The following is a 16,319-nucleotide window of genomic DNA, read 5'->3' on the forward strand; positions in this document are numbered from 1 at the left end:
TTTTAATCTTAGTATTTTCTTGAACAATAATAACTTAGAATATTCCGCTCTCTACTCTCGTAGCTCTTAATGACAGTAAGAAGTGGATATTAAAAAAAAAAAAAAGACTTTAAAATCAAGGAATTTGACTAAAACTTAATTAGCTTACTTACTTGTTACTTGTTGTGAAGTTTTAGGTCCGTATTCCACCCAGACTATTCGAAATTAGTGTGAATCATGCAATAGGAGGAAGAACTTTTTGTTATGCTGCACCGAAACTCTTCAACGACCTTCCACTTGATGTTAAGAATGGCAAAAATGTGGCAGCTTTCAAGAAAAACCTGAAGACTTATCTCTTTGGAAAGTGTTATAATAGTGATCTGAAAACTATTAAGCCTGAATACAAATGCTAGCGAACAACTGAAAAGATACAGAGCAAAATATAAACTGGAAAGAAATTATTTTCACACATCAAGGGCCGCCTGAACAGACTTAGTGTCTAGTGGAGGGCGAGAAATAAACCCCTAAAAGTAAAAGTAAGTACTCCAACAGACCATCCTTTACTGATCTTTTCGTTTCAACATTCAGGTGTTGAGAGACTAGAGTGAATAGTCATCTCTGATGGTGAGATCTTGTAAGTCATATGCTAAGGGGAAAAGATGAGTTTTCAACTTTTTTTTTCTGAAGGCAGCTGGACTGATGCGGGATCTCAGCTCATATGGCAGTTTACCAGCCACCCGTTGAGATACTACCGCTAGAGAGTTAGGGTCCCTTCTGACTGGCCAGACAGTACTACATTGGATCCTTCCCTCTGTTACGGTTCATTTTCCCTTTGCCTACACACACTCACACACACCGAATATTCTGACCTATTCTTTACTTATTCTCCTCTGCCCTCGTACACCTGACAACACTGAGATTACCAAACAATTCTTCTTCATCCAAGGGGTTATTGCACTGTAATTGTTCAGTGGCCACTTTCCTCTTGTTAAAGGTAAGAGAGACTTTTTAGCTATGGTCAGCAGCTCTTCTGGGAGAAGGACACTCCAAAATCAAACCACTGTTCCCTAGTCTTGTGTAGTGCCATAACCTCTGTACCATGGTCTTCTACTGTCTTGGGTTAAAGTTCTCTTGCTTGAGGGTACACTCGGCCACACTGCTCTGTCTTGTTTCTCTTCCTCTTGTTGTGTTAGTTTTTTATAGTTTATATAGGAGATATTTATTCTAATGTTGTTACTCTTCTTAAAAACTCAATTTCCTTGTATCCTTTCCTCACTGGGCTTCTTTCCCTGTTGAAGCCCCTGGGCTTAGACATACTTCTTTTCCAATCAGGGTTGTAGCTTAAAAAGCGATAAAAATAATATTAAAAAGTCTTGGTGTCACAATTCCAAAAGCTCTAGAACCATAACTTGTCGAAAAACGTAGTTCTTATAACTTATAGCCATCCATTTCCGATCTTTGTAGATCCTTAATACAATCTGTCAATAAAAGAGGAAAATTTGGCTTTTAAATGTTAGGCAATTCTATGCACATGAATATAAATATGATGGTAGGAGATTTTAGTTTGATCGCTCACAGCAAACCAACCTAGTATGGATGACCCTGCCTAGCACAGCTTTTCTGATCATGGCGGCACATAAACCTTTCATTGCGTTAAGGTAAATCCACCAGAAAGTGTATAATGCATGACTATACACAAACTCTTTCACCACGTTATATATATATATATATATATATATATATATATATATATATATATATATATATATATATATGTATATATATATATATATATATATATATATATATATATATATATATATATATATAGAGTTTGTGCATCGCCCTAATCTATATAATGATCTTTTCTGAGTGGGGATACTTTAACGTGGTGAAAGGGTTTGTGCATCGTCATAATCAGCAAAGCTATAATAGTTAGGACCACTTATACTAGGTTGATTTGATGTTAGCGGTCAGACAAAAGTCTACCTTCTCACAAATCTGCAGTTAGCCAGCGTGGTGATGAAAACTGGCCAATCACATACATGGATAAAGACATGTCTGAGGCAGCATTTGTTTTATATATATATATATATATATATATATATATATATATATATATATATATATATATATATATATATATATATATATATATATATATGTGTGTGTGTATGTATGTATTTATATACATATATATATGTATACATATAATATATATATATATATATATACATATATATATATACATATATATATATATATATATATATATATATATATATATATATATATATATATATATATGTAAATGTTGTAAGTGGAAAGCAGTCATTGTCAAATCAAAAGATTATTTAGTATTAGTGATGAACAGAAGGGTTTTCCAACGGTTAGAAAGAACATGTTTGTCTCTTTAACTCTATTTAATGATCTCTTTGGTTGGGAATATCACTTTGTAATTGTACCGAGGTGCAACCTTACTGTTGACATATTACTGAAGTTTATATATCATTTTTAAAGAAGTGTTTTTACTATATGAGTGGCAACGCCCATCTCAGCTAAATGACGTCATGGGCGTTACTAAATCTCTATGCCCTATTTATAACTGGTGTTCTCATTTTGATTGCAAAACTTCAATTACAGCAACACTGCGAATATTCGAAAGCTAGATTTTTGTATTTTGCCTTATCTAATCCTTAACTTCAACTATTTTTTTTATATAGTAAATCTATGATTATTGTTATGACTAATTGTTTTGATAACTATTTTAGAATAAGTAATATTCGATTTCATATATAAATTCTTGGACACTGAATTATGATGAGATATTCAATCATATTATTTTGTTTTAATATTAACTTTGGTTTTATCAGGCGTAATTAAAAGATTCTATAATATAAGTGACGTTTGTCATAATAGCAAAACTTTGGCACTGTTGTGGTCTTTCTGCTGTTGTTGACAGCTGCTATTTTAGATTTATTACGCTCCACCTCACGAATAGAGGAAAGTACGGCCTCTCAAAAATATTATGTCAAATGGAACTTATTTAGATGATAAATTCATTAAAAATATCAAAAATAACTTAAATAAATCATAAATATGTAAAAAAAATAGCTAATATGACTAAAAACATTCAATATACCGATGATAATTCAAAAATATTATGTCAACTGAAACTTATTTAGATGACAAATTCATTAAAAATAACTTTATTAAATCATAAATATGCAAGAAAAATAGCTAATACGACTAAAAACTTTCAATATACTGATAATAATTCAATGAAATATAGAAACATTATAAAATTTTGTAACGCTGAATTTTGCAACTAGGAAAATGTTACGTTGAGGTTGACGTGACAGCAGAAGATGGAAGAATAATGATACCGAACGAAATTACGTTATAAGCATAATAATGTTGCTACAAAGTGATTATCAATGAAGCAGATGATTCATCGTGACATTAATTACCCAGAGACTAGTGACACCGGCTAGCCATTAATTGCAGCGAAGCCCAAAAGTGTAGTTTTAAGGAAAAGAAAAAAGATGTTCTGTGATGACTGTCCAATGAAGTCCACGTCCTCATCCAGCCATTGTATATTAGATCTTGGCATTAAGAAGAAGGCGTTCAAGAAGAACCCCTCCACCAATACCGTTATGATATTTTATATAGCCTTGTTACATGTGTGTTTGTTTGTGAGTTGTGAAGCCTCTGGTGAGAATGAAGCTGTAAAACCCCACACCCGCTTGTATATATCTGACCCTAAGCTGGATGCCGGACCCAGTCTTGTCGATTTAGTTCGTGAAAGGAGGAGTTCCTCAACAATTGTAAATCCAAAGCTGGTGAAACGACTGGCGTCTGAGGAGCGAGTATCTGCCGTTGATAATTCGCCCTCTTCCAGTTCTAGTAATGCCTCCGATGATGATAAGTCAGTCGTGAATTCTAAGTCTGTTGTTCAAGAATCCAAAGATTTGGACTCTGAAGTTGTAGATGACCCCACCTCGGGGCCCGTAGTGAACACCACGCCCAAAGCTAGAGTTTCGAATGAATCCAGTGATACTGGTAGGTGACGAGTACAAAATCTTAATTTCCTATTATTTAATTCCCAGGAGGCTTTAGTCTACTGTCGTTTATATATTAGCTAGGGGAGCCTTTGTATATCAGCGGCCAGTTCCTACCGCGTGGATTTTATCGATGTTCAAGCTAAAGTGTATTTGTAACGGTTTTTCTGAATAGCATAAAGGAACGTAAAGTTGGTATATATATGTAGTTTTCTTATTAAGAAGTTTTCCAGGCAGTACCTATATAGCTATTGTTGCTTATGTGAAAGTAATAAATATCCCCCAGGCTTGCGAGCACAGGTCATTCGTGTACAGCTTGCCAGAACAGAGGAACAGTGATGTAATGTTGATTCTGCGAGCGCAGCGAGCCCCAACGGAGCAAAATTATCAGAACTGTAGCCAAGATCAAGGCCCAATAACCTTCGATATTATCAAGTCACATTATCACCCACACTGGAAATCGCCAAAGTCCATTGAAGGTTTACTATCAATCCGTTTCTGATGAGTATTGACTAGTAGTAACCTAATTTTATATCCCTTTACATTCCTTTACGCTATTTATATCCTTTTACGCTATCTATTTCATTTACGTTCCTTTACGCTATTCAGTCAAACCCTGTCAGTAGTATTAGTATTGTTAAGTAGCTTTAAGCTTAATAATTATATATCTGTATCTAACAATCCCTGATGGTTACTTTGAGTAAATCCTGAGAAGATTAAAGCACCCTATGCTATTGTAAGGATCCTTTGTAGTTGGTTGGGACAGCCAGGTTGTAAAATTTCAAAAGTTATGATTGAGAAATCACATTTAAAAAGGGAAAGAAACACAAGAACACTACCTAACCTAAGGTTCTCCACCTAACCTTAGGTTCCCCAACTAACCTAACTTAGGTGCCGTACCCTTACCTACTGGGGAGGTGACCCTGCCTGTAGACTGCCTTATCATTAGCTTACCCTAAGACTGTCTCAACCCTGTGTTTGCTTCCCAACTGGTTTCACCCCTGGTAATGTAACATTAAATCATAATATGCCGTAATTCTTAAATCTAGCTGATGCTTTTTATATTTAATACCTAAATAAACAACATTTTGCTTATAAAGAAAATGTATTTGACAAGTAATAAAAAAGTTTACGCCTATCCCAATGAATTACATTCACCAATACAAAAGTTACACCTGTCGCAACGAACTAGATTATCGGAGATTATGGTTTTGCTAAATTAAAGATAATAGTACCTGGCACTGTCACTGATGGGAACCTGGTGAAATTGGTGAATATTTTAGAAATAATGCCTCAGTGTCATTGAGAATTCCATTGCCCTTTTTATTTTGTAATAAAGTATAAAAAGTTTAATCTGTAATCAGCTTGTAATTTTATTAAATGTCATTTGACTTTTTGGTGTACTAAACAAATTAAGAGGGAAAATACTGTGAAGATAAGATCCAATGTGTATTCTATATTTTTCAATATTAAACTTACCCGATAATCATGTAGCTGTCAACTCCGTTGCCCGACAGAATTCTATGGAGGGATACGCCAGCTATCACAATACTAGAAGGGGGTGTACTTACCAGCGCCACCTGTGGCCAGGTACTCAAGTACTTCTTGTTGACACCTCCTCAATTATTCCTCTGTCGTGCTTCCGGCAAGACGTTCTGGGATACGCTTATGTTCTTGGAGTATTTTCACGACTTTGGTGAAGTATTTCTCTTTGATTTCGGCTGTCGCTTTACTGGAAACTTCTATTTTAGCTTAGTTAGCTTTTGGAATTAATTTGATTAATTATGGTGACGAAGAGAGTATGAACTCTCTTTCACCTTTAAATGGCCGACCCTTCCCTTAGACGGAAGTGTTGGTGTCTAAGAGAGTATAGACTCTCTTTCTTAATTTTGCTTAACAAAAGTTATAGATTTATTTTATATCTCTCCGCCTCTTATAGGCCTCTTCGATTAACTTCCTTTTATTATAAACTTATTAAAATTAATTTTTATATTTGTTTATATTCGACCTTCCTAATAGTAGGCGGTCTTTTCTTGGTACCGAAGTTAATTAACATTGAGCCCGTCATTTTGGTTTTACCTGTTAACATATTATGCTATTTTAATGTCTTTGAAAGAATTTCTTTGATAGTCTCGTACTGTTTTCAAAGTTGAACTAACGTTTTGTTTTGTCTCTGCAGTTGTTGACGTTCAGAACGTTCAACTTGCGCTCTATCGTTACGATAGAGAAAGAATTTTCACGGTTTCACGTTGCAGTAAGAGTAACCGTGTCTAGCGTTTTGTTCATTCTTTCTTAACTTAATGGTTTTAATCCTAATAAAGGAACTTTTCATTTTGGGAAATATTTCAGTTTTTTCCTTTAACAATAATATGTTTTAACGATATATATGATTGGGCTCTTCTCTCAGGTTCTAAGTCAAGAGAGAGAGAGAGAGAGAGAGAGATAGAGACGGAGGGAGAAAGAGGAGGATAAACGTTTCATTCAAGCGAGTAACGTTGTTATCGTTTTTGCTCTTCTCCCTAGTCTCTTTAGGGGAAGAAGGTAAACGTTTCTAGAGTGATCTAGTGTTTAGTCTCTTTCCAGCCACTGAATTATTTATCTTTCATTAGATTTTTCTGTTACATTGTAATTCTGTTTTCGCAATTACTAACTTTTGAGAAAGGATAGAATTGCGTGTTTCAGGTACAAACCACTTAAAGTTTCGAGTTCAGTGAAATAAGTGCAAACAGAAAATCAAAGTGATAAGTGATTAGCGCAAAGTGTGTCAGTGTTGTGCGTGAGGGTACTTCTGTGCGCGCCAGTCGTCCTCCCAGTCCGGGACCTCTTGCAAGCTCCCAAGCCCAGGGGAGAAGCAATGTCGAAGGGCAGAAGGGTTCAGCAGGCCTTGATCGGCGCACAGAAGTATCCTCGGTGGTTGTGGGCGTGTCTTACCGAGACCGTCACTCCCACCCGCAGACGATTGAGCCCTTATTTTGCTCGTCTGCAGAAGAAATTTAGGGGAGAAAACGCTGGTCTCAGGTCTCAAGACCTCTTAAACGTAAAGTCCAGACCTATGCCAGACGTACGAAGTTAGAGTTCAACAACCCGGATGCAGTCATTGGGTTAGCTCTGACTCTCCTCAGTCATCAGTTGAATGCACTCCGCCTAAGAGGAGTAAGGTTCTGCCACAACAGAGCTCGACTGTTAAGGCTTTACCTCAGCCTACTGTAGTTTCTGCCGACCCCAAGTGGACTCTACTACAGTCCATGCAAGCACAGCTTTCGGACTTGATGCGTGAGTGTCGGGCTGAGAGTGTTGCGCCTCCGCCTCCGCCTACACTCCCTCCGCCTGCGCTCGCTCCGCCTGATCGCAGTACCACCTGCCAGGCGTACGATGTTGAGCCACGTTCTGAGTTTGCTGTTCCCAGTGGTGTTCAGCCTCCGCCTTCCTTAAGGCAACCTTTACAATGGGATCAGGAGGATTATACCTCTCTTCCTCCGCCTCCACTTGCTGCTCCACCAGTGGTGCAACTCTCGGTTGAGGTACAACAACCTCTCCCGTTCATGAGTCAGTCTCCTCAGCTCTCGCTGCAGCGAGCTCAACCCTCCACAAGGCAAGCACCACTACACCTTGGCCTTGCGCCTCAGGAGCCTCAGCTTGCGAGACATTTACCTTGTTCTGCGCAGCCTCAACCTCATCGCGCTCCGCTCACACCACAGGAACAGGAACTTGCTACTCCGCTTCCGCCAACCGCTCAGCAAGCGCAACCATTGGGTTCAACCACTCATGCCAGGAGTCAGCCTCCTCCACCCATGCGCCTACCTTCTGCTACTTCCTTTGATCAGCCTTTGCAGACTGAGCCTCAGGTGTTCCCTCAACAGAGTCTTGAAGAGGAAACCACAACTATTGTTGTTCCAGCTCGTTCTGACTCTGCTGTTCAGCATACCTTACCTCCATTTTCAAACCTTATGATAATGGAGGTTATTTGTATTACTTATAAAAATATATTTGTATTCCTGGCAATATATTTTTAACAATATCGCAAAATATGGCAAAAATATGAATCTTGAGTTATGAATGTAAGGTATATATTATGTTGATATTAAAACCCCATGCAAGCATGCATAAAGCACTCTAGCACTGGTCATGGAATTTCTGAGAAATGTTAAACGCCATGCACACGCTCTGCTTACCTTACATGCTCTGCTTACAGCATGCTCTGCATACTACATGCTCTGCATACAGCATGCTCTGCATTCAGCATGCTCTGCATACAACATGCTCTACATACAGCATGCTCTGCATACAGCATGCTCTGCATACAACATGCTCTGCATACAGCATGCTCTGCATTCAGCATGCTCTGCATACAACATGCTCTGCATACAGCATGCTCTGCATTCAGCATGCTCTGCATACAACATGCTCTACATACAGCATGCTCTGCATACAGCATACTCTGCATACAACATGCTCTGCATACCTTACCGCATGCTTCTCAGTCACACATCTTTGGTTGTTGCCAACTCACTAGACTGTCAAGCAGTTTCATAACGTTGCCTTCTAGTCTGCTGCTTTTGCACCAGTGAACCCTCACTGAGAGAACTTAGCTTTTCTAGGATATGGTCCCTGTAGATGAGAAAGTTCTTTTCTCCCTCCTTCTGATATTCCCTTGAGGACTCTGTCATTTGGAGGGAGCCTTTAGCTGCATAGCCTCCTATGGACTTTTATTTAAGCATAACATGCTTCCAGGGAAGGTAATGGTTCCACTTCAGTCGCTAATCCCGTCTGTTACCACACCTGCTCCCATAGACCTTGAGCTGTGTTACAAGACATGCAGTCCAAGCTTAGTCCTTGTTAGAGGATTTTTTGTTTACGGAGTCAATGTGTCACGGGGAAGACGTTCAACAACCAACAGAAGTGACTTGTTGTGACGCAGTGCGGCAACCTCAGCAACCCGATAAGGAGTTTGTCTGTACGACCCAGACAGTCTAGACAGATTCGGGTTGTCACTGTACTTCCTCGCTTGCCCATGATTGACAGTTCACAGACTGTGCAGCAGTACCATGATCTTGTGTCCGGCTCCGTCAGACGACTGGCTTTTAAGAGCTCCCACAAGTCGTCGCTGTCTGGAGATTTTCAAATGGACTATGGATCTGACCAAGGAACTGGGCCTCCTGGTCAATTTTGAGGAGTCTCAGCTCGTCCCATCCCAGACCATTGTCTCCTTGGGTATGGATCTTCAGAGTCGAGCTTTTCGGACTTTTCCGTCGGCCCCAAGGATCTTCCAAGCCCTAGAATGCATCCAGAGCATGCTGAGAAGGAACCGATGCTCAGTCAGGTAGTGGATGAGTCTAACAGGGACACTTTCATCGCTGGCCCTGTTCATCGTGTTAGGGAGACTCCACCTCCCCCCCCTTCAGTATCATCTAGCTGCTCACTGGATAAAGGACATGACGCTAGAGACGGTCTCAGTTCCTGTTTCCGAAGAGAGGAGGTCTTCTCTCGCGTGGTGTAAGAACAGCTTTCTTCTCAAGGAAGTCTACCTTTGGCTGTTCAGAAACACGACCGCCGTCTCCTCTCGGACGCATCAGACACGGGCTGGGGTGCGACTTTGGACGGACAAGAATGCTCGGGAACATGGAATCAGGAGCAAAGGACACTTCACATCAATTGCAAGGAGTTGTTGGCGGTTATTCTGGCCTTGATAAACTTCAAGTCCCTCCAGCTTAACAAAGTGGTGGAGGTGGACTCTGACAACACCACAGCCCTGGCTTACATCTTCAAGCAGGGAGGGACTCTTTCGTGGAAGTTGTTCTAGATCGCAAGGGACCTACTCATCTGGTCTAAAGATCGAAAGCTAACTGGTAACGAGGTTCATTCAGGGCGGTATGAATGTCATGGCAGATCACCTCAGACGGAAGGGTCAGGTCATCCCCACAGAGTGGACCCTTCTCAAGAATGTTTGCAGCAGACTTTGGGCCCTGTGGGGTCAGCCAACCATAGATCTGTTCACTACCTCGATAACCTAGAGACTCCTGTTGTATTGTTCTCCGATTCCAGACCCAGCAGCAGTTCACGTGGATGCTTTTCTGCTGGATTGGTTCCATCTCGACCTGTATGCATTCCCGCCGTTCAAGATTGTCAACAGGGTACTTCAGAAGTTCTCCTCTCACAAAGGGACACGGCTGACGTTGGTTGGCTCCGCTCTGGCCCGCGAGAGAATGGTTCTTAGAGGTACTGCATGGCTGGTCGACATTCCCAGGACTCTTCCTCTAAGAGTGAACCTTCTAAGTCTACCTCACGTAAAGAAGGTACACCCAATCCTCCACGCTCTTCGTCTGACTGCCTTCAGACTTTCGAAAGACTCTCAAGAGCTAGGGGCTTTTCGAAGGAGGCAGCCAGAGCGATTGCCAAAGCAAGGAGAACATCCACTCTCAGAATCTATCAGTCTATAGGGGAAGTCTTCCGTAGCTGGTACAAGACCAATGCAGTTTCCTCAACCAGTACCACTGTAACCCAGATTGCTGACTTCCTGTTATATCTAAGGAAAGTAAGATCCCTTTCAGCTCCTACGATCAAGGGTTACAGAAGTATGTTGGCAGCGGTTTTCCGCCACAGAGGCTTGGATCTTTCCACCAACAAAGATCTACAGGACCTCCCTAGGTCTTTTGAGACCTCAAAGGAACGTCGGTTGTCCACTCCAGGCTGGAATCTAGACGTGGTCCTAAGGTTCCTTATGTCATCAAGATTTGAACCTCTCCAATCAGCCTCTTTTTAGTACCTCACATTAAAAACTCTTTTCCTCGTGTGCTTGACAACAGCTAAAAGAGTAAGTGAGATCCACGCCTTCAGCAGGATCATTGTTTTCACATCTGAAACGGCTACATGTTCCTTGCAGCTCGGTTTTTGCTAAACGAGCTTCCTTCACGTCCTTGGCCTAAGTCGTTCGAGATCCCAAGCCTGTCCAACTTGGTGGGGAATGATCTGAAGAGAGTACTTTGCCCAGTTAGAGCTCTTAGGTACTATCTAAAAAGGTCTTAACCTTTACAAGGACAATCAGAAGCCTTATAGTGTGCTATCAAGAAACCTTCTTTTCCAAGTTCTAAGAACTCAGTTTCTTACTATTCAGGCTTCTGATTAGAGAAACACATTCTCATCTGAAGGAAGAAGACCTTGCTTTGCTGAAGGTAAGGACACATGAAGTGGGAGCTGTGGCTACTTCAGTGGCCTTCAAACAGAGCCATTCTCTGCAGAGTGTTATGGATGCAACCTATTGGAGAAGCAAGTCAGTGTTCGCATCATTCTATCTCAAAGATGTCCAGTCTCTTTACGAGTACTGCTACACCCTGGGACCATTCGTAGCAACGAATGCAGTAGTAGGCGAGGGCTCAGCCACTACATTCCCATAATCCCATAACCTTTTAACCTTTCTCTTGAATACTTTTTATGGGTTGTACGGTCGGCTAAGAAGCCTTCCACATCCTTGTTGATTTGGCGGGTGGTCAATTCTTTCTTGAGAAGCGCCGAGGTTAAAGGTTGTGATGAGGTCCTTTAGTATGGGTTGCAGCCCTGTATACTTTAGCACCTTTGAGTTGATTCAGCCTCCCAAGAGGAACGCTGCGCTCAGTAAGGAAGACGATCTTATTAAAGGCAGAGTAACGGTTCAAGTCGACTTCCTTACCAGGTACTTATTATTTCATTGTTATTGTGGATAACTGATTATATGAAATACGGGATACTTAGCTATCCTTTAATCTTGTACACTGGTTTTCACCCACCCCCCTGGGTGTGAATCAGCTACATGATTATCGGGTAAGTTTAATATTGAAAAATGTTATTTTTATTTGTAAAATAAATTTTTGAATATACTTACCCGATAATCATGATTTAATCGACCCTCCCTTCCTCCCCATAGAGAACCAGTGGACCGAGGAATAATTGAGGAGGTGTCAACAAGAAGTACTTGAGTACCTGGCCACAGGTGGCGCTGGTAAGTACACCCCCTTCTAGTATTGTGATAGCTGGCGTATCCCTCCATAGAATTCTGTCGGGCAACGGAGTTGACAGCTACATGATTATCGGGTAAGTATATTCAAAAATTTATTTTACTAATAAAAATAACATATTTCAGGAATTATAAGGTTATTTGAATGTTTAGGCAAAGTTAATTAGAAGGATGAAAAATTAAAGTGACAAGTGTAACATTTATCTGTAGACCTGTGCAGCTATATTCAGTCCCACTGTTGCGTAGGCCACGTATTTTCTCACTGCAGATAATTTATGCACAATAGGAGTCATATAATTGAATTTAGGAAAAGAAAATTAGGTAATTTTTCTCCTACTAAAATTTCTTTAGGATTGTACTACTGTTGAATTTTTCTACTGCATCAAATTAGAAAAATGTACGTTCACATTTAGGTGAGCTGAAGAGGAGTATGAAAATACTGTAGTTTAAGGTTCCATTCACAACAGTCAATATTATTTTTTTATAATCAGCTTCAAATTTCAGGTACTGTACGTCAAACTATGCAACCTTCCAAATTTAAGCTAAAAAGATACTTTAAGGGATTCGAAGTCTACATATGACGAAAAAGTTTATTGATATCAAATATTACAAGCTACATAGTACTGTATTCCTAACTTTCATATAATTTTATTTAAAAATTAGTCTTTGATTCCACTTAGATCATTCTGTATCACCTAACCAGTTATATAAATCAACGAACATGTGGCATCCGAATTCTACATTCCTACCTATATACAAATCTTTTGTCCTTTAAAGCAGGGAAATATATTCTTTGGAGCTGGAGTACTTTGAAATTGTCAACTACGGTAGGTAGTTAACCCCTTTTACCCCCAAAGGATGTACTGGTACGTTTCACAAAACCCATCCCTTTACCCCCATGGACGTACTGGTACGTCCTTGCAAAAAAATGCTATAAAATTTTTTTTTTTTATATCTTTTATATTTGGTTGAGAAAATTCGGGCATTTTCCAAGAGAATGAGACCAACCTGACCTCTCTATGACAAAAATTAAGGCTGTTAGAGCAATTTAAAAAAAATATACTGCAAAATGTGCTGGGAAAAAAATAACCCCCTGGGGGTTAAGGGTTGGAAATTTCCAAATAGCCTGGGGGTAAAAGGGTTAACAAAAGGTGGTGAGTGCGGGCAGGTCTTCCCATGTCAACGACTTCTTTTTCTTTGGCCATGATGAGGACAGATCTACTGTTGCATCCTATCAAAGGCTGTTTAATTTTCTCATACATTTTAGTCTGAATGGTTGAATTTGACTTCATGTTAATAGTAAAATGAAGCAGAAATTCGCATGCGGGTGGAAGGGTAGACGCTGCTTCGGTTTATAGCTAAACTGGGGATAGATATACTCTCAATGCACATTTTTTGGAAGCATGATTGTTCACAATTATCTCCAAATGCTAAATGTTTATCGTTGCTTCCCATTAGAGAGGGCGTATTCTTTGATGAGCAGTAAAGCGAAATCTTCTCCAGCATCATTCTCAGCAATGAAAATGCTGGAGAGACTGTTTGGCACTTTGCATCATCAAGATCATCCATCGCTGAAGCTTATGAGTATACGCCTCTGGTTTGGTCTTGGGAAGTATGCTTCAGGAGCAGGGAAAGCTTGGATCTACATAGAGCAGTTTTTTCAGGAATGATGTAGTTAGAGGTGATTGCTGCATAAAAAAATGTGCTGGAAGTTAGTCCTTGCAGACTACACCTGACAAGTTTGGTCTTATTAACACTTGTCTTTCCTTAGGTCTTGCAGGTAGGCCTTCGTCCTTTTTGAGGGAGCTAGTAGATAAGGTTAATTGGTACCCGGTGTCCCCAGTGCCAGGGACTTCTGTGATATCAGCAGTGAAAAGGACAACAGTACCAGTGACCCCAATGGGGATCTGCATAGTATGCCCTAGGCTAAAGAAGCAACTAATTAGGCTGTTAAGAAAGCGTCCTCCCTTGTGGAAGGGAAAGTCCCGAAACCAGAAGGACGTAAGAATGCTGTGTGGACAGTAAAACCTGTATGTGTTGCCCTATTGCCCATCACCTCTGTTATAGCTTTAGTGCCATTCACCTTTGTGGCCATCATCCCTCTGCTTCAATAGAGCCACCATCTAACAGGAATGGCCGGACTGTATAAATACGAAGAAGATTACCTTCAGTGTTGTGAGTCCTGTCGAAGTAACCCTTATGGTTCTCCCCTTGTAGTTCTTTGTCGTCAATGGTCCCTCAGACTTTGATTTCTGTGCTTGCAGAACCTGAGAGTAAATTTGGTATGAAAATGAGATCGTTCCTCCTCCACTCTCCCCTTCTGATTCTGACCCTTCTAACAAGAAAAAGAAGTTGTCGCAAGAATAAGTCTCTTGACAACACCAGCAATTTTTTAGGTGAGGTACACAGGTACAGTATGTGGTAGTTGGCATAACAGCCTGATTAACCAGGCTGGCAGCAGATGCATGACCAGGTAGGTTACTGGCCCCAATGGGGCAGTCCTTTCCCAGGTTTTGATACTTTGGTATGCCAAATTGAGAAGGTTGAACCTTTCCAGGACATCGTTGCACAATTTTCAATATTAATCTTACCCGATGATCATGTAGCTGTCAACTCTGTTGCCCGACAGAAAAATCTAAGGTCGGGATACGCCAGCGATCGCTATACAGGTGGGGGTGTACACAACAGCGCCATCTGTCGAGTAGGTACTCAGGTACTTCTTGTCAACAAGAACTCAATTTTTCCTCTGTCGTGCCACCGGCAAGACCTACTTGGATACGCTGTTGTTTCTGGAGTTGTTTTTCACGATTTTGGTGATGTATTCGCTCTAGATTTTAGCTTTCGCTATTCAGGAACTATTATCATTAGCTTATCAAGCTTTTTGATTAGATTTGGATTAATTGTTAATGAACTTTGCTAGATTTTGGATTTCCCCCTTGGCTAATTCAAGAATTCAAGATGTCTGACCATTCTCAAGTCCCTAAGTACAGGCAGTGTAGCGTTAGGGCTTGTTCTAGGCGTCTTCCGAAGGCCTCCATAGATCCTCACACCGTTTGTTCCAATTGTAGGGGTAAATCCTGTCAATTGGAAGATCGATGTGAGGAATGCGCTGGGCTTTCGGAATTCGATTTTAACGAATTCCTAAAGAATGCACGTAGGCTAGAGAAGGATAGGATCAGGAGGAGTTCTTCTCGCTCGTTTGATTTTTCCTCTCCCCATGCCCCTCAACCTACTCCTTCCCCTGTAGTGGTGACTCCCGACCCTGCTACTAGTGCTCAACCCTCCATGGCGGACATGATGCGTGCCATTCAGGCTCTTGGTGACAGAGTGGAGTCATTAGCTAATGACCGGAATCAACTTTTGGCCGATGTCAAAGAGTTGAAAGCGCAAAGTGCAGTGGGAAGTGTAGTGAGTGCAAGTGAAGTGAAAAGTGTCAGTGTCAGTGTTGCGCATGAGGGTACATCTGTTCGTGCCAGTCGTCCTCCCAGTCCGGGACCTCTTGCAAGCTCCCAAGCCCAGGGGAGAAGCAATGTCGAAGGACCAAAGGGTTCGACAGGCCTTGATCAGCGTACGGATGTACCCTCAGTGGTTGCGGACGTATCTGTCAGAGATCGTCCCATCCACAAACAGACGAATGAGCCCTATCATTCCTCGTCTGTGGAAGAAGTTTCTAGGAAGAAACGTTGGACCAAGGTCTCACGACCTCTCAAGCGTAAGGTCCCTTCCGAGCGAGTCCAACGGCCCAGGTGTAGCCACTGGGTCAGTTCGGACTCGCCGCAGTCTTCCGAAGACTGCACACCTCCCAAGAGAGGTAGAGTGGTTCCGCAGCAGGCAACTACTCCGTCTGTTGCCGCACCAACCACGGTAGACCCTAAGTGGTCCATGCTGCAGACTATGCAGTCTCAGCTTGCTTCCTTCATGCAGGAGTATCGTGCTGAGAAGGTTGACACTGCACCTGTTAACCTACAACCTGCCACGGTTGTGCGCTCAGCAGATACTGCGGCTGCCTGCTCCCACACTCCACCTGTGAGAGCTCCACCACCGATGCGCAGTCGACCCTGCCAGACGCATGTTCATGCTGCACCCTCCGTTGACATGCGTGAGCTACCGCATCAGCAGTGGGAAGGTGCTGTCAAGCTGCCGTGTTTTGACGCAATGCGGCATGCTCCGCAACCCACGGCAGTCCCTCCCACGCACCAGCACTCCGCTTTTGTTGTTGCCAGCTCGCAGACTGACCAGCAGCGGCATGATGTTGGATCCGCAGCTACGCATGCACCCGTGCTGCCGGATTC

At 41.5% G+C, this 16,319-nt stretch overlaps 1 protein-coding gene across 1 annotated transcript in view; it reads left to right on the forward strand.

The window, feature by feature from the left end:
* Positions 1-3,313: 3,313 nt before the first annotated feature.
* Positions 3,314-16,319, forward strand: part of LOC137649965 (uncharacterized) — a 33,841-nt gene continuing 20,835 nt past the window's right edge. Inside the window, exon 1 of the mRNA XM_068382946.1 lies at positions 3,314-4,041. Within this exon, the coding sequence (XP_068239047.1) occupies positions 3,525-4,041 (517 nt within the window). The 5' untranslated portion in view covers positions 3,314-3,524. The remainder of the gene's footprint in view (positions 4,042-16,319) is intronic.

This window comes from Palaemon carinicauda, chromosome 11 (genome assembly GCF_036898095.1).
Source record: "Palaemon carinicauda isolate YSFRI2023 chromosome 11, ASM3689809v2, whole genome shotgun sequence".
Lineage (NCBI taxonomy): Eukaryota > Metazoa > Arthropoda > Malacostraca > Decapoda > Palaemonidae > Palaemon > Palaemon carinicauda.